This window comes from Telmatherina bonti (assembly GCF_933228915.1).
Source record: "Telmatherina bonti genome assembly, chromosome: 23".
In the NCBI taxonomy this organism is placed as follows: domain Eukaryota; kingdom Metazoa; phylum Chordata; class Actinopteri; order Atheriniformes; family Telmatherinidae; genus Telmatherina; species Telmatherina bonti.
Genome location: NC_136632.1, coordinates 20906590 through 20924775, shown reverse-complemented (window position 1 = coordinate 20924775; position 18186 = coordinate 20906590). Strand labels below are relative to the sequence as shown.

Sequence of the window (18186 nt, the reverse complement as noted above, 5' to 3'; positions counted from 1 at the left end):
GAGCCACCTCAACTGGTTCCTCTCGATGCGAAGGAGCAGCGGCTCTACTCTGAGCCCCTCCCGGATGACTGAGCTCCTCACCCTATCTCTAAGGGAGAGCCCGGCCACCCTGCGGAGGAAACTCATTTCAGCCGCCTTTATACGAGATCTCGTTCTTTCGGTCACGACCCACAGCTCATGACCATAGGTGAGGGTAGGAACGTAGATCGACTGGTAAATCGAGAGCTTCGCATTCTGGCTCAGCTCCTTCTTCACCACGACAGACCGGCACAGAGTCCGCATTACTGCAGACGCCGCACCGATCCATCTGTCGATGTCGCGCTCCATCCTTCTCTCACTCGTGAACAAGACCCCGAGATATTTAAACTCCTCCACTTGAGGCGGGACCTGACTCCCGACCCGGAGAGGGCAATCCACCCTATTCCGGCTGAGGACCATGGTCTCAAATTTGGAGGTGCTGATTCTCATCCCAGCCGCTTCACACTCGGCCGCGAATCACTCAAGCGAGAGCTGGAGATCACGACCAGATGAAGCCAACAGGACCACGTCATCCGCAAAAAGCAGGGACCCAATCCTGAGGCCACCAAGTCGGATCCCCTCAACACCTCGGCTGCACCTAGAAATTCTGTCCATACAAGTTATGAACAGAATCGGTGATAAAGGGCAGCCTTGGCGGAGTCCAACCCTCACCGGAAACGGATCCGACTTACTACCGGCAATGCGGACCAAGCTCTGACACCTGTCGTACAGGGACCGGACAGCCCTTACAAGGGGGTCCGGTACCCCATACTCCCGGAGTACCCCCCACAGGAGCCCCCGGGGGACACGGTCGAATGCCTTCTCCAGGTCCACAAAGCACATGTAGACTGGTTGGGCAAACTCCCATGCCCCCTTTCAGGACCCCAGAGAGGGTAAAGAGCTGGTCCACTGTTCCACGACCAGGACAAAAACCACACTGCTCCTCCTCAAGCCGAGATTCGACTATCCGGCGGACCCTCCTCTCCAGGACCCCTGAATAGACCTTACCACGGAGGCTGAGGAGTGTGAGTCCCCTGTAATTGGAACACCACCACCCCAGTCTGCCAATCCAGCTGCACTGTCCCCGATGTCCACGCGATGCTGCAGAGGCGTGTCAGCCAGAACAGCCCCACAGCATCCAGAGCCTTAAGGAACTCCGGGCGGATCTCATCCACCCCCGGGGACTTGCTGCCAAGGAGCTTTTTGACCACCTCAGCGACTTCAGCCCCAGAGATAGGAGAGTCCACCCCTGAGTCCACCAGCTCTGCTTCCTCATCGGAAGACGTGTTGGTAGGATTGAGGAGGTCTTTGAAGTATTCCTTCCACCGACCCACTACGTCCCGAGTTGAGGTCAGCAGCTCCCCACCTCCACTGTACACAGTATTGATGGAGCACTGCTCCCCCCTCCTGAGCCGCCGGATGGTGGACCAGAATCTCCTCGAAGCCGTCCGGAAGTCATTCCCCATTTTATCCCTTCTGTCACAAATCATCAGACGACTGATTCATTTATGTTTGTGCAGGGCGTGTGATGTATTTTCCACTGAAAGAAATACCAAATAACAGACATTCATATTTGAAATGTTACACAGCAGATGAGTTTTTGCAAGCAAAGATGTCCGATATTATTTTACCGATATTCTCTACATTAAAATGTAATATCGGAAATGATCTATTTGTTTTTACCTTTTTAATGACATAACTTTTACACAACATGCACATTTCAAACTCTTCAGCTAAGTCTCCTCTAACTCAAAATTACAATACACAAAAGATATCATGCATAGTTTCCTAGATATTTCTCTTTGTTTGGCACAACTTTCTCCAAAAATATCAGTATCGGTTGATATTGGTGTCAGAAATCGGTATATTGGTTAAAAAAAAAAAAAGAGCCAATATTGAACATCCCTACTTGTCAGGTTTTTGTGTGGTTTGTGAGATAAATCCTGAGGTTTGGCAGATGCTTGTGGATAAAATTTGTGGACAAAAATGGAAATAAGAGAAAAGTAACTCATTTAGACGTGCAAATAGCTTTTGTGTTAAATCGTCTGTACAAAAGATCACGTTTCAATTAAAACACATTTTATCAAGTGTTTTTGTCAGCAACAAAGTGAGCATGACAAGCCTGATGAGCAGTAATCTTGAGTATTGTGGGAGCACTGCTCTACAGTGTGTGTGATGTTGCAGGTGATCGTACAACAGCTGTACAAGCAGAGAGATGGATGTGTGTGCTTGGTATAAGACAGCAATGCAACTTCCTGTTTGTTCCAGGCGACTATCTGGGCGGGGAGGCCTACTGGGCAGGCGGCCTGCACCTTTACACCCCTCTACCATTCAGACCTGGAAAGGGAGGCTTTGGAGATCTGTTCAGAACACACTTCTTTCTCAATGCAGGCAACCTCTGCAACCTAAACTATGGTGAGTGGATGGAATATGATCCAGATGTGCCAACAGGTCTGGACCCCTACTTCTCTGTCTGTCTCCCTTCTTTTCTCAGTTCTTTTCTCCCATGATTGTTGTTTTTAAATCACTCATCTGCATGTTAAAATGTAAGATGTGTCAAAAGACTTGTCAGTGCTTCAGTTGCTTCACGCTGTGTTTTGTGCAGGCGACGGTCCCCAGGCGCATCTTCAGAAGCTGGCTGAGTGTATTCGCTGGTCTTACGGCGCGGGCATTGTGCTGCGGCTGGGAAACATCGCCAGACTGGAGCTCAACTACTGCGTGCCCATGGGAGTCCAGAGTGGTGACAGGTTGGACTTTAGTTATGAAGATACTTTTTTAGTGGGAGCGACAAAACAGCGACATCACACATTTAACTCAACACGATATGCTTTTGTTTAGATTCGATTCCGATATTTTGGGTGCCAATTCGATTTAAATTGCGATTCTCACAATTATTCGATATTGCTGATTTTTGAAAATTAAAAGCAAGATAAAAAAGGTAGAAAACTTTTTTTTTTGCTCGTCATTTTTGTTGATTTCAATGAGGACAAAACAACACAGTAGCCAGACCATCATTCCATCATTCATAAAAAGACCAATAAAAACAATAAAAATGACAAAAATTTTATTATAGATAATTTTTAAGTATTTTTTAAACAAAAAAAAAAAGTTTTTTTTTTAACAAAAATTTTAAAAAATCCTAATTTTCAATTTTTCAATTTGATTTTCCCACCGCTAATCAACATGCATTTAATCAAGGATTAAATGGTTGAGAAACAAACTGTCAAAGTGAAGAATCATTAAATCATATAGTCATACACATTACTTATAAAAAGTTAGGGATATTAAACTCTCGATTGAAATTCATAAAAATGTAAAAAGTCATGCTTCATAAAATAAAAACGCTGTACTTAACCTGGTAAAAACATGTTGGAACATGTAAAAACAAAATGGAAAGGTTGTGAATGGGAATGAAACTGATATCCGCTGGAAGGAGAAAAGTCACAAGAATATCCGAAATATCAAAATGTAAACCCTCACTGACAACTAAATAGCGCTTAGTGAAGAGCAAGACTGGATAGAAAGTGATGGTCAGATTTCCAGTATCATAAATGATATGAGGTTGATGTCAGGTGAAGGAGCAGCAGAGAGGACTGTTGGTGTCTGTGCAGTAAATTTTACAGGTAGACTTTGAGGGTCTGGTGATGCTGAGGTAACTGTTCGGTCATCTTCTCACAGGGCAGACATGAAAACTTTTCAGTAAAGGCATCAACTCTGTAAACAGTCTGAATGTCAGTTTGACTATAAAATTTTGGCAGCTGGAAGACAAAATGTCCATGACAAGGCTGCATCCTGCATAGATCACGTTCAGTTCAATTCAGCTTTATTTGTATAGCGCCACTTCACAACAATGTTGTCACAGGTCACTTTACATACATATATAGCCTATAATAGAAACCAACTGATTGCATCGAGTCATGACTTCAATCTAACCCCCCATCCTGAGCTGCACACGGCGACAGTGGGAAGGAAAAAACTCCCCTTTAACAGGAAGAAAACCTCCGGCAGAACCCGGCTCAGGGAGGGCAGCCATCTGCCTGGACTGGTTGGGGTGGAGACGACAGGAAAGACAGATCAACATGTACAACCGCACTTATTCAGGAAGACGGCAATATTGGCATATATTTATACATTAATATATTAGAGAAATTGAGTGAGGTACTTCTCAGGGCATCAGGTAACATCCCCATTGCTACATAAGTAATGGATGGCTAGACTACCCATAACTATAAGAACAATGAGCATAACCTGGACAGTTGGGTCCCGTACATACAGACTCCAACTCAGGAGATGCTCATATCCTAACTATAATAATAATGGAAAAGGAAGGTTTTCAGCTCGATCTTAAAGGTGTGGAGGGAGTCTGCCTCCTGAACCCGCGGTGGGAGCTGGTTCCAGAAGAGAGGAGCCTGATAGCTAAAGGCCCTTCCTCCCATAGTACTCTTTGAGACTCTGGGAACCACCAGTAAACCTGCAGTCTGAGAGCGCAGTGCTCTTTTTGGAACTATAAAATCTTTTATGTACAATGGAGCTTGGTCATGGAGAGCTTTATATAGCTTTATATGTGAGGAGAAGAATTTTAGACTTTATCCTGGATTTAACAGGGAGCCAGTGTAGAGAGGCTAAAACTGGTGAAATATGATCTCTCCTGCTAGTCCTCATCAGAACCCTTGCTGCAGCATTTTGGATCAGCTGGAGACTTTTCAGGGCATATTTGGGACAACCCATAAATAAGGAATTGCAGTAATCCAGTCTGGAAGTAATAAAGGCATGGACTAATTTTTCTGCATCTTTCTGCCCCTAATTTTTGCAATATTATGCAGGTGGAAGAAGGTGATTCTAGAAACCTGTTTTAAATGTGAGCTAAAAGACAAGTCCTGGTCAAGAATAACTTCATGTGAGAAAGTTTGAACTTGACTGCTGAAAAAGTTTTATATATTAGGAAGTTGTCCCCTTAGAGAATAGAGGATCTTTTTAAAGCCAGAGTAGACGCTCTAAAGAACTAATGGTGATGTTTTTCAGTTCATTATTTTCTCACTTGGTTTTGTTTCATTAAGTAGTGGCTGCATCATTTTTTATTATGGATTTAGGAACATTTAAGTGGAGTCAAATCAAACTGAAACTCCAAGGATGTTGCAGATGGTAAGGTTCTTTTTCAGTGTGAGCAGTGGTTTACAGGTTTTTTTAATAGCTGTGCGCGCTGAACAGATGTTAGTGTTCCCTCGCACTTACATTTGTGATCAGATTAGCTAGTATGCATGTTAACACACCTCGCCACAAACGATTGCATTCTCTTCTTGAACCTGTCTTTGCTAACACGTTGCTACTTTGTAAGATGTCATCTGTTTTCTTCCTGCTCTTGCAGAATATGTGATGGTGTCCAGTTTGGAGCAGGGATTCGCTTCCTGTGACGTCTCACCATCACTACCCACACTGGTCCAGCAGAATCCGACTTAAAAAGGGAGAGTGATTTGTCATTTTTTTCACCTGTAACTTGTTGTAGAGCGTGAAACACTAGCATGAGTCCAATGTTGTGGGGAAATGAACCTGACCTCCCCAAAACCTTATTTTATATGCACCAGCTGAGGCTGTTTATTAGCAAAGTGCCAGTGTTGGATCTCACACACACACACACACGACTAATTCTATATTTTACCAGCTAAACCAATAGTAAAAACAGTTCATTATAGCCCCTTTAAAAAGCCTTACATCGAGTTACACCCTTATTCATTTGCAGCCTCCATCACTGGCATTTTGTTTGTGGTCAAATCATCCATGAGTATTTTCACCCACTGTGATTCCTGTGGTGACACTAAGTAAAGAGATTTTCCAGAATGTTAACAGACATGTGGCATGTTTCCTGTTTTCTTTGCCTTCTATGAATGCTTCTCATCGTGGAGCACAGCGTATGAATAATTTAGAGATTTGGAACGGTCAGATGTACTGTGTGAATGACCGTCTATAGCAGCAAGGCGGAATGAAGCCGGAGACAGCGGCTGTTGGTGTAGAGAAGAAACTGAAGAGTTTGGGTTCGTCTCTTTGGTTGGCAGCAGAGGTGGGAAGCATCCCCGGAGCAACTTCCACCACTTGTGCTCTTACTGTTAGTCCTCTTTTTGATGTAGTTGAAGTTATTCACAAATAAATCACAGCTGCTCCCCTGGGTTTCTCCTCTTCTCCTCTGTTTTGAAGTTAAATACAGGAAAGCTACTAACTGTACTGTAGCGGTCCTGGATCTTTCGGTGACATTGATTAGTATTTGGTAAGTACTCAATGTTTTCTGCCTTAAAGAAAGCTATTCTGCTTGATTAAGTCCGTCTGTAACCTTGCAGTGTAACCTGAATGTTACACTTGCAAACCCGCAAGATTGATTGCACTGTCCCTTTTAGATGGAACAAATGAGACTGTGTGTCAGTAGTCTTTGTTTTCTCTGCCAGTTGGCTGCTGACCATTTTGAACCTTTGCACAGCAGGAACTTGTGCAGGGCAGTTGGAAGTGGATGATACCAGATGCAGTCTGGACCAGATTGCGTTCATTGTGGGAGCAGACACAGCTGCACTGCAAAGCAAAGAGCCAGAATTATGCAACAGCTATACAATATATAAACTAGTTCTTAGTCTTGCAGGTTGGTTTGATTGTGCAAAAGTCTAATTATATTTAAAGGTAAATATGTTTACAGTAATTATATTTAGAAGGTCAAAAATAGTTGTTTTTAGAGTACATGCTTTTTTTTGTGTACAGGTTTTCATGATGCAGACTAATACAAATATCAGTGGAAAATCTAATTTAAAATTTGCTTTACAAGAACCAAAGTATTTGTCTGCATCAAATATCTATTCAGCTGAGTATTTTATTTACCGTGTTAGCATGGTTACGCAACAATCTTCTTTTTATCTCTGAAAAGCCTGAAACTGCTTGGATTGCAGGGTCGTGAATGCAGTTCATTTACAGATAAAATTGTTCTGTAGTTATAGAAATAGTCTTGTCATTTCTCTCTGGGACTTTTATTGATCTTCCCTTCTTTACTGATTAGTTTTCAAAAAGGTTAGATGTAATTACAAAGGCTTTTTAAAAACTTGCAAAAGCAATGAACGGATTAAATTACAGGATATTTCAGCTTGTGTTTAATTTTTTAACTGTATGAATAAAAAATAGTAAACATAACTAAAAAGGAAAGTTGTAAAATTATAAGTATGTAATAACGAATAAATTTGAAACAGTTTATTTGAAAATGAAAATATGGACCAAATAATCATACTAAAACCACTGAAATCCCTGACTGGATAAACTGGTTTTAGTTTATATTCTGAGAAGAACGGGATATTTCTTATGACTTTTTGATAAGTCCTAACTATAGGTCTTATCAAAAAGATAAGTCTTCTTTCTAGTCTTAAAGGTGGGGAGGGTGTCTGCTTCCCTAACACTAACTGGGAGCTTATTCCATAATTCCAAACACTTGTAGTTTAGACATAAAACAAAATGTACATAAAGGCCAGATTGTTAGACCACAGTGTCTAGTGTATTTCTAAAGGTACCACTGGCTGAGACATGTTATAAATGTCGTTTCACAGTGTATCACTCACAATTTTCACAATGTTGGGGTGGGGAAGGGGGGCCCTGGAACACTCTGGACCCATGGGCCTGTGCACTTTTAATCTGGCCCTGTGCGCCACTGTAGTGTATTACAAATCATTATGTGTTTTGTGGGTAATAAACGGGATAAAATAACTGAAGAATGGGTATAATATATGTGTAGGAAACGTATCACAGGGTTTTATATTAATAATGTATTTGTCATGTCTACAGTAACATATTGTAAGATGTGAGAGTAGCAACCATAGACTGTATATAAAGAGAATGTTTTACACCATATCATTCCTCACAAAATCCCATATTCCGACATGAACTGAAGCCCACCCGTTACGAGCCAAATCACATCAGTCAGTCCTTGTCGCCTTGACAACGAACAGTCCTGGTTGAAGCGTAGTGGAGATGTGCACGCTTAAAGTTTAATAAACCAAACACAACTGACAAAGTGCTGTATTTCGTGTTTTTTTCTGAACTAAAAACACTTTGCAGTGGTTAGGGGGTACTTGGCTGAAAAAAAAAAGTTTTACAAGGGGTACTGTGTTGCGAAAAGGTTGAGAACCACTTTCCCCAACGTGAACGCGCGGCGGCGTGATCGCGCACGTACCTTCCAAAGCGGCACGTATATCGACTGGCTGCTGGCGGGTATAATCTGGCTCTGGCAAGCCCGTGCATACTACGGCATCGTTCAAGTGCCTCTCTGACTCGCTGTCACGCACTCATAAGGGGGTAGGTGCAAGGTGACAGCTGAGAGCTTACCTCAAAAGCCGGTTGGAAAAATTCTCGCCCCGTTTGGATTCTTTATTTTCATTTTTTATAAAATACAAACACCGCCATTATGTTGTGGACGGCGAGTCAAGTCATTAGGAGATTCTCCACCTCCTCCGTGAGTACTATCGCTTTGCAAGGAATGAAATGTCACTTCAGTTTCGCTTCGTTTATGATCTTAAAGGGAAAGACTGGGTGGTGGGTACAGTAGCAGAAGCTTCTGATTGCGGATGAATTCATTGAGGTTTTATTTTCGCTTTTTGCATCTTCAGAAATGATGGTGCACAGTTTGCCACGTTAGTGCATGCTTGCATGTGTGCACTGTACAGTAAGTGCAGAAGTTGCATCATCGTGTGGGCTTCACACACTGTCAGCGGCTTAGTAACAATCCCACCTCTGCTGACAATTAAGCCAGTATTTCATCATGACCATTTCAGCTCTGCAAACCTGATGCAGTGCAGAAACGGTATGTGCATGCACATGTCATGAAAAAGCTCGATCCGGTGCAAGCTGCACCTGACTGGACCGAGTGTGAGGACATGTGAAACCCGATACATCCCAGTTTGCACACATGTACAGTTACTGTCAGACGGGTGGGGTTAGAGGCTTGCTGCCTGGATCAGAGTTGTACCTTCCCTCAGCCAATCGCTTTGGGAGGGCTGGTTTAAACCAGCAGCAGAAAGCTGCCAACTATTAGAACATACAGTTAAACCTCATGAATTACTACAAAACAAATAAACTACAAGAGTCAAAGCTTTCAGTTTAGTGTGAGGAAATAATCAATATGTTCAGGTATGTTACAGGTTTCCTCAGCCTTGGCTTTCAGACCTTTTTTTGGTTGAAATACAAAATTATGACCCAGAATCTTGAAATCTAAAATTTATGCAACAAGTAAGGAGAAACTATGCAGCTACATTATGGGTTAGAGCTTCATTCTGCTCTTATTCTCTGAAACTTAGACGTTGTTAGCTTTCTAAAATAGTTCAACTGCAAGTCCACCAACTAGTTAGTGTAAATGAAACATGGTCCAGAATTGGAGGGGTTAAAAATACTGTAATGTTGCATGACATTGAAGCAACCACACTCTGACAGAGTGGCAAGGGCTTTCTCAAACTATTTGAGTAACTATTAGGGGTGGGAAAATCAAATGGAAAAATCGAAAATCTGGATTTTTTTTTTTTTTTTTGTTTCACAATTTTAAAATAAATTTTTTAACAAAAAAAAAATAAATAAATTTTCTTTTCAATTAAATAAAATTAATCCACTACAAAAAACCTTTTTGGTTTTATTGATATTTTTACTTGTCTTCTTGTGCAATATAACAGCAGATTGATGGCCTGGCTACTGTGTTGTTTCCTCCTAACTGAAATCAAGAAAGGTTACTAGCAAAAAGAAGTTTTATAAATTTATTTTGTTTTTAATCTACAAAAATCATCAATATAGAAGAATTTTGAGAATCGCAATTTAAATTGAATTGGCACCTGAAAAAATGAAATCGAATCGAATCGGGACAAAAGCATATCGTCACAGTCTTAGTAACTATAGGTGCATATTTTTTTATTTCCAGAATAATTCCTGTGCACTGATTGAATGACTCTCTGCTCCTTTACAGAATTACTACCAGAATAAGCTAAAACTAGCTATAATTGGCCAGAGTCTGTTTGGCCAGGAGGTGTACAACAACCTGAGGAAACAGGGTCACAAAGTTGTGGGTGTTTTCACAGTCCCTGACAAAGATGGAAAGGCAGACCCCCTTGGTGAGTTATCGCTCTCGTTTTCTACAGCTTGGTATTGTAAATACCTCAACACACCTCTACACGAATGGAAAATAAAGAGAAAATACAAATAGATTCTTCTCCAAAACACAGGATGAGAAAATATTATATTATTCTATTATAATGTAGTTCATGAGCTTTGAAGACGAACAGTTAATATATTTAAGATGCTTGTAAAACCAAAATGGCAAACTGAATAAAGTTAAAATGTTAAGACAAAGTACGGAATCGATTACAATTATTTTCAGGATTTATATAGGATTTTTTTTTTTTTACTCTGGGTAAAGTGGTTCCTTGTCCTGATAGTAGTCTGTACATTTTGTAATCATGAACAATAAGAAATATAGTTAGACCCCTCAGTTTACTGTAAATCTGTAAAAACTCTGACCAATCAAAACATTCGGGCCAAACTAAAGTGTTTCATTTTTTATATTTCGTAGCTAAATTTTCTCATGGCTGAGAAAATTCAGGAAGGATTTCCCCGACCCTGCACGGTTTATTAGCCTCCTCCTGCTAAACAGCCGAGAAAGAGAAATTATTGGTGGAAAAAGCTGCGAACTAGAAAAGCACTCGGAGAGCGCACACTTCTGCCACGGCCTTTAAAAGATTCCTGGATCCAAACGGTGGTCCGGATCACCATCCAAAATGAAACCTATTCTTCCTTTTCACATTTCCAACAACTCGCAAACATTTAATTAAAATCCGTCCATAACTTTTTGAGTTATCTTGAACACAAACAGATAAACGCCAGTAAAAACATAACCTCATTGGCGGAGGTAAGGAAAAAGCTTTAGATCACGAAAGGAGCAAAACCAGAGGGGGAGGAGCCAAGACAGGGCGCCACTTTCACATCTAGCTATCTCCCCAACATCACCTACCCCAGCTTTAACTCAATAAAATTTCACATTTTCATCAATATTTTCTCCAGGTATTCCATCATTATACATTTAACTAGAGATCTTTTCTACTTTTTGATCTGATTGATGACTCTCCCTGTGGTTTGCTATCATTCAGAAGCATCATGTCCAATATTTATATCTATATCTGTTTTCAATGTTTTTTTTTAATGTTAGCAGCATTCAATAGATCTGGATTATTTATATTTTCATTAAAGAAAATTAAGGTTCCAAAACAAGGAAATTTATTCGGATTTGCCTCGCATTGAATGCAGTAAGGTACCAGTCAAAAGTTTGGACACATCTTGCTAAAATAGGTAGACGTGATGAAACAGCTCAGTGCTGCAAACCTGATCTAAAATGATAAAACTGTGGTTTTCTAAGCAGGGTTGTTCTACTTGTTTTATGTAGAAAGAACACGACGGTTCTGTGGCTGGTCTTATGGAGGGAAACTTTTTTAGGCTTCTGATAGAAATTTAAGGTTTCATAAAAGTTCATTACACTCTTATTACCTGTTATGTTTTAAACAGGCTATTAACTCACCACACAGCTACCTGTGCCGTAACCCACTACACACACAGTGTCATGCTTTTGCTCATTTAACATGAAGGTTAAATACAACACCTCTGGAACAAAGAGAAAAGGAAGTTCACTGCTATAACAACCTCCCTGCTACACTGCTTTCTGTCTCCCTGTTCTCTCAGGGGAGTCTTCATTCCTAAAAGGTGCTTTGTAAAAAATAAAAACCTCTAATTGGATGCCTTAAAAAGCATCTCCCTCTAAAAGAACCCTTAATGGCTCCAGATAGACCTGAAGTTTTCCAGAAGGAATGTCTGTAGAACCCATAATTGTGTGCGTGTTTGTCCTAAATCCTGACTCGGGGTCAGCGGAGGCCTGTGCTGTGGCTGAGGTAGATGCGTGTTGACTCTACAGTGGCCCTGGACAATGACAAGCCTTTATCCAGCATTAGTTAAGGAATACTGCCTCTATTGTCTGCGTTGGGAGAGGCCCTGTGTGGCCTGGAGACGCGGCTCTTAGGTGAAAAGTCTATGCACGAACCCTCTTTATCTCTCTCTCTCACTGGATAAATATTTGAGTATTTCCTCTATGGAGACATCCAGTGTATTTGTAGTGATGAATTTGCAACCTGATTGGGTTTATAGCCGACATTTTTATGGCCTCTGTTCTAAACTGAAACCAGCCGTAGGACCTAGCATGAGAAATGTGGGTCACCTGGCGGTGTTTTACCAGCTTTATTGTGGCTGTTAGAGTCAGGAAAGAGCGGGCAAACCTGGTTCTAACCAGTTAAAGCTTATCTGAAGTAGTTGCAACTGCCACACACACCGCCTGGTCATAGTGACTCATTACATAGAACAGTTTAGCACAGTGTTTTTCAACCATTTTTTGAGCCAAGACACTTTTTTTCCACTGAAAAATCACAAGGCACACCAAAAACACAAAATGTTTTGTTTTTTGTTTTTTTTTTAAAAAAGTCCACATTATTATCATAAAGTCCATCTTATCAAAGCCTCTTGAATAGCAATCAGACAAACAGAAGAAGAAGGAATTTTATTATCTTTCCCTGGGGCTTGTTTGGATGAACACAGAGCTGCTTTATTGACCATTTAGGTGAAATTGGGTAATTTCTCAGGGCACACCTGATGATCTGTCACGGCACACTAGTGTAACACGGCACGGTGGTTGAAAAACACTGGTTTAGTAGTGTCATTTCATTTGGGACACTTTCAAAACCGCCATAATTAAAATAAAGTGGAGCACTAACCATATATTACTGCATTCACTAGCTATAATATTTCTACCAGCCTTGTTCACGTTTCTTTTCAAGGGGGTGGCAGCGTGGACTGTCTGATTTTTGTACGCAATTCCAAAGATCCAAATAAAAAGAAAAGGAAAGGATTAAGAAAATTACAAATACTTTATTTTTCTTAAAAAAAAAATAGAATAAAGGTGGATCTTTATATATTTGTTCCAGTTAACATAAAAACAACAAAACGCCTGAAGGTGGTCAAAAAATCATTTCAACCTGCCTCACGCCACCTGACACTGATTGCCAACAAAAAAAACCCAAAAAAACACCACACCCAGATGTGACGTTATTTACCTGTCTTCGCTGTTCTTTAAATAAAAATCTATCTGGGTAATATGACCTAATATACTAAAATATAATATAAAAAATAATTTAACTTTCATAACAGCCATCTCTCATAAAAGAAAACAAAACACATAAATGGCCGCCACAATGTTAAGAAAGAAAACTGAGAAGACTGTTTAAACCAATTTGCATTTGCTCATTTACTTCTTTTTAGAAGGTGAAAAGTGTCAAATGTTGTCTCTATTTGTACTTACTGGTATATACACAAGTTTCACTGAATGTTTCCCTGTGGGATTACTTTTCTGAACTACCTCTCTGAACATTATTTCTCTCTTCAAAGCGGTGGCTGCAGAGAAAGACGGGACGCCGGTTTTCAAGTTTCCAAGGTGGCGAGTCAAGGGGAAGCCCATCCCGGAGGTGGTGGACGCATATAAAGCCGTGGATGCCGAGCTGAATGTCATGCCCTTCTGTTCCCAGTTCATCCCCATGAATATCATCGACCACCCCAAGCATGGCTCCATCATCTACCACCCCTCCATCCTGCCTCTTCACAGAGGAGCCTCTGCCATCAACTGGTAAGGGAGGATGGAGTTGGGAGGATGTGGCCTGTAGCTGAAGTTTAGCTCACAGCTAAACTCGATGTGGCAGAATATTTTTCTGATCCACCGTATAGGTTGTAAGTGCAAAGAGCCTCAATTCTCTCTGATGGTTAAGTTATGTTTGATGCCAGCCTCCCACTATACTGGCCTTTTCTTATCTTTCCCCTGGCTTGTCTGTTCTCCACCCTTCCTATCTCTCAGCTTCTGTTATCATTACAATGCTAGCCTGCTACAGGGCTACAATGCTAGCACCAAAACACCTTAGATAGTTTAGCTAAGCCCAGTGTCAAGAGCATTTAATATGTAATTAAAAAGTGTGTTTTTATTGGTATCTAATTACTTTTTAAGTTCTTTGTTGATGTTTTTATTCACTCAGAAAGAGCCAAATTTGTGCCACCATTTTCACTACGGTGTCTGTGAATGGACAAAGAACTCTGTGTGGGAAATGAGAGGTTTGATAGGTGCTAGAGCTGGGATAAGTAACACCTTAACCCATGAGAACCCAGCGTGACTTATAAGATACGTACAGTTTTCAGAGACATTTGACTTCACTTTATGGTAAAATCTTTAGTCAAAAAATTCTGTAGAACACATTCGGATATCTGTCTTCTAGGGCTGCTCAATTATGACAAATATTATAATCACGATTATTTTGACGAAATTGAGATCTCGATTATTTAACATAATTATCCAGTATTTTTAAACAACGCTGCGCATGGTGGTGTTCTCAACTCCGTGTCGTGCATTATAACCGTCTAATGAACGGTTCCGAGTTTTTTAATCCGCTTTTACAGCTTATATAGGAACTATTTTACGTTGGCCTCGATGTACGTTTTATGCCAAACAACCGCTGTCAGACTACAGCGAGTTTTTCTCATTTACCTGTTAAAAGACAGCTGATTTGAACCAGCTGATTAACATGTTGCTATGGTAACGCCCCGTAACAGAGGGATATTACAGTGTTTAACTCGCCAAACTATGTATACGAAAATAATGCAGCCAGTTGTCACTGACAATGGTATAAACTATGTTTAGGTGAACTTCCACAACCTACTGCAGTTATTCTACGTTGACCTGCAGCCGGAGCAGACTGAGACTGGCCGCCTGGGAGTGCTTTAGGACGGGAGAGGCTCCCGCTGCTCCTTCCTTACAGTAACTGCAGAACAATATGTGCCTTCAAGTCAGTCGCCAAAACACCAGTAAAAGTTGCTAGATTTGTCGCTAGTCGCTTTTAACAATAAAAGTCACCAAATTTAGCGAGAAAGTCGCCAAGTTGGCAACAGTGTCTGAATGAAAGCAAAGCGGCTGTGGGAGGAGTTTACAGCACAGCGCTGCAATGCCAGAGACGCTCGATTAGCAACTGAAGACAGCAGGAGAGGAAACTGCAGAGAGAAAAATAATCACACCCTTTTATTTTTATGATCGTTGAAAACCCAGATCGTAATCGAGATTAAAATCCGATTAATCGCCCAGCCCTACTGTCTTCTGCCCCTTAATGGATACCAGAAAGCAGAAGACTACACAATAAAAACTTTGACATATCACATGGTAATAAATGATAATCATTCCTAAAAAAAATAGTTATCTTAACATTTTTCATGCGTCGGGTGTTTATGGTTTAAAAGCACAAAGAAGAAGAAAGTACAGTGTTTACCTGTGGTTTATGCTGTGTTTGATTTGTACTCAGAAGTCAGATTTTCAAAAAGTGAAGCAGCACAAACAGTATTAAGTCTATTTTCATAAAGTTTTATTGAGGATGTGTGGCTAACTTCATGCAGGTCTAAGTTGGGGGTACTCAGTCTTCCTCATATTGAAGCATTTTCTTGCTACATGGGGCCGTCGTGAGAAATATTTTAGTTGTTTCCCTTCTTTGTGCTTTACTATTGCTCTGCAGGGAAAAAAGTGCACATAAACTGCTTTGTAATAGAGTAAAATGAAGTGTTAAAGCATTGACAGATGTTCAGTGCAGCTGTTGTTTATGTTTCCTTTTCATGTTTCTCGGCAGTTTTCCTTCTTCATTATCTTCAGTCTTTCAACTATTCTGCATTCAGTCAGGCTGCTCCCTTTAGGAAGATCACCAAGCAGAAATACCGAACAATATCACTTTTTTCTTTTAACTACATGCTCATTATGAATGTGATATCACCATCACACAAGTCAGGTCAATGGCAGCAAAGTGCTGAAACGGTTGCATAATGTTAGGAAAGAAAATACCTGACAAACGCTGTGAAGAGTAACTTAGTTGGGTAACTGACTGGATGTTTTTCAACATGAAATAGTGAAATATCAAGGTATTTGACTGTTATTTTTTAATATATTTTTTGAGTTTTGAAAAAAGTAAACAAAAATCTAAACATCAATTTGCTTGATAAGAATCTATTCTAGACAGCTTGTAACTTTCAGACTTTATTAGTCCGATTTATTCATGAGCGTCTTCATACACAGTCCGTAGTTATGATCCATGTACCACATCATTTTGGATTTATTTCACTTTATATGTTATAAGGACCCTGATCCATGGTGATAAAAAAGCTGGCTTCACTGTCTTCTGGGCTGATGATGGACTGGACACTGGGCCCATTCTCCTGCAGAGAGAATGTGCCGTTGAGCCAAACGACACCGTGGACACGCTGTACAACCGCTTCCTCTTCCCAGAGGGCATCAAAGCTATGGTAAACCAGCAGCAGTTTTCAGCAGAACATTTTATGAACTTCACAGACACAAACTGAGCTGTTACTTTCTGTGAAGGTGGAATCAGTGCAGCTCATTGCTGATGGAAAGGCGCCTCGAATTCCCCAGACAGAAGAAGGAGCGAGCTACGAGGGCATTCAGAATAAATCCAACTCCAGGGTGAGAGTTTGACTGTAAGACAGCAGCCTGAAGCTCCGTGTAGTTTTCACTGAACCATTGCAGCATTCCTTTTAGCGCAAATTCCCATGTCTGGGAGGAAATGCTGCAAAAAAAAAACCCCAAAAACTGTTGAAGATGGCTGAACAATTAGCATAAATCACACAGCTGAAAGTTCACTTTGCTGCACCTCCCAGACAGAAGCATAGCTTGTACTTTTCAGTGTCAAGCTGTTGGACAGCTGCACGGTGTAATAACACTCGTATTCAGTAGACAGCCTAGAAATTTACTGTTGAGTTGCTCCTGCGGCTCATTGAGTTCGACTACTAACTGGTTTATTCTGGTTTTTACTAAAAGTAAAGAGACATAGGTGGGGCCCACTGTAACGGCTTTGTGATTTGCTACTTAGCGCCACGTCGCTAGCAGAGCAGCATGCTCACATGAGCTATTTTTAGTGAAGAGGTTTATTTTCCAGTGTAATTTTCCATGTTCTACTCAGCTAGCAGCAGCCAGCTGTTTGACCCCCCCTCCTTTTTTTTTTTTTTTAACCTGCTCTGAAGATAAATGTCAGCATTCAGCAATGTCAGCATTGCTGGCTTCTTCCTGTGTTCCCCAGGTTAACTTGGCCCAGCCAGCTGAAGCCATCCACAACTGGATCCGTGGCCATGACAAAGTCCCTGGGGCTTGGACTGTCATTGATGGGAAGGTGGGTTTCCTGGAAGACACAAGCAGGAATTAAACACAGCACAGTTTTGTCTGTTATTTCAGAAGTTTCAGGTTCTCTCATTACATTTAGCATGTTGACATCTTTTTATTTAACACTTTTTTTCTCAGAACTGAGTAATGTATTTTAATTAAAGGATTCATCTGAATAATTTTGTAATTAATTAATTGCATTTTAAATGCTGCCCCCAAAACTTTTTTTTTTAATTTGAATGGATTTTAATTAATGACTGGTTTAGATAAAAGACATAAACATTAATAATGTCTAATAAAGACATAGTTAGAATCAATAGATGAATAAAGTAATAGATAAAATCAACATTCATAGCTTAATTCAAACATTTTGAATTATTTAAAATCATTAAATGCGATTTAACTATATGTACAGTAATTCTTTATTGATTATTTAAAGCAAATATAGAAAATTGCTTCATTAATCAACAAGACAGTGGGATTATTTGTCTGTAACAACCAGGAAGACAGTTCTGTCTTCAGTAAATCTGCAACAAGTGAAGATAGACGGTACATATCTGCAGAAGAGATTGGAACTACTGTAGTGCATAAGAGTTTGCCACTTGGTCTGAAGGTGATCAAGCTATAAATGTTATATAAAAAAATCACCATTTGTTTCTATAAATATCAGCATGTATTTGTTCATGGGAAGATAAGATACATGTCTTTCAATGCTTTTCTCTGTCTTTCCTCAGTCTGTGACTCTTTATGGCTCTTCCATGTTGGGGGGGTCTGCACCGGCAGGTCAGCCTTTGGACATTGAGGGAGCTGCCCAACCTGGCATCATCACAAAGAATGGGTTGGTTCTGTATGGAACTGACGGGAAGACTGTGAGTTTCTCCGTAATTGGT

The 18186-nt window shown here is 40.6% G+C and overlaps 2 protein-coding genes across 3 annotated transcripts in view; both read left to right on the top strand.

The window, feature by feature from the left end:
• samm50l (sorting and assembly machinery component 50 homolog, like) overlaps nucleotides 1-6178 on the top strand; it is a 15686-nt gene extending 9508 nt beyond the window's left edge. Inside the window, exons 13-15 of the mRNA XM_079263011.1 lie at nucleotides 2287-2433; nucleotides 2624-2765; nucleotides 5384-6178. Coding sequence (XP_079119137.1) covers nucleotides 2287-2433; nucleotides 2624-2765; nucleotides 5384-5429 — 335 coding nt within the window. The 3' untranslated portion in view covers nucleotides 5430-6178. The remainder of the gene's footprint in view (nucleotides 1-2286; nucleotides 2434-2623; nucleotides 2766-5383) is intronic.
• A 2109-nt stretch (nucleotides 6179-8287) lies between these two features.
• aldh1l2 (aldehyde dehydrogenase 1 family, member L2) overlaps nucleotides 8288-18186 on the top strand; it is a 28262-nt gene continuing 18363 nt past the window's right edge. For both annotated transcript variants that reach the window (XM_079263005.1, XM_079263006.1), the window contains exons 1-7: nucleotides 8288-8488; nucleotides 9983-10127; nucleotides 13495-13729; nucleotides 16260-16425; nucleotides 16502-16603; nucleotides 17217-17306; nucleotides 18031-18165. In XM_079263005.1, the coding sequence (XP_079119131.1) occupies nucleotides 8441-8488; nucleotides 9983-10127; nucleotides 13495-13729; nucleotides 16260-16425; nucleotides 16502-16603; nucleotides 17217-17306; nucleotides 18031-18165 (921 nt within the window). In that variant the 5' untranslated portion in view covers nucleotides 8288-8440. The remainder of the gene's footprint in view (nucleotides 8489-9982; nucleotides 10128-13494; nucleotides 13730-16259; nucleotides 16426-16501; nucleotides 16604-17216; nucleotides 17307-18030; nucleotides 18166-18186) is intronic.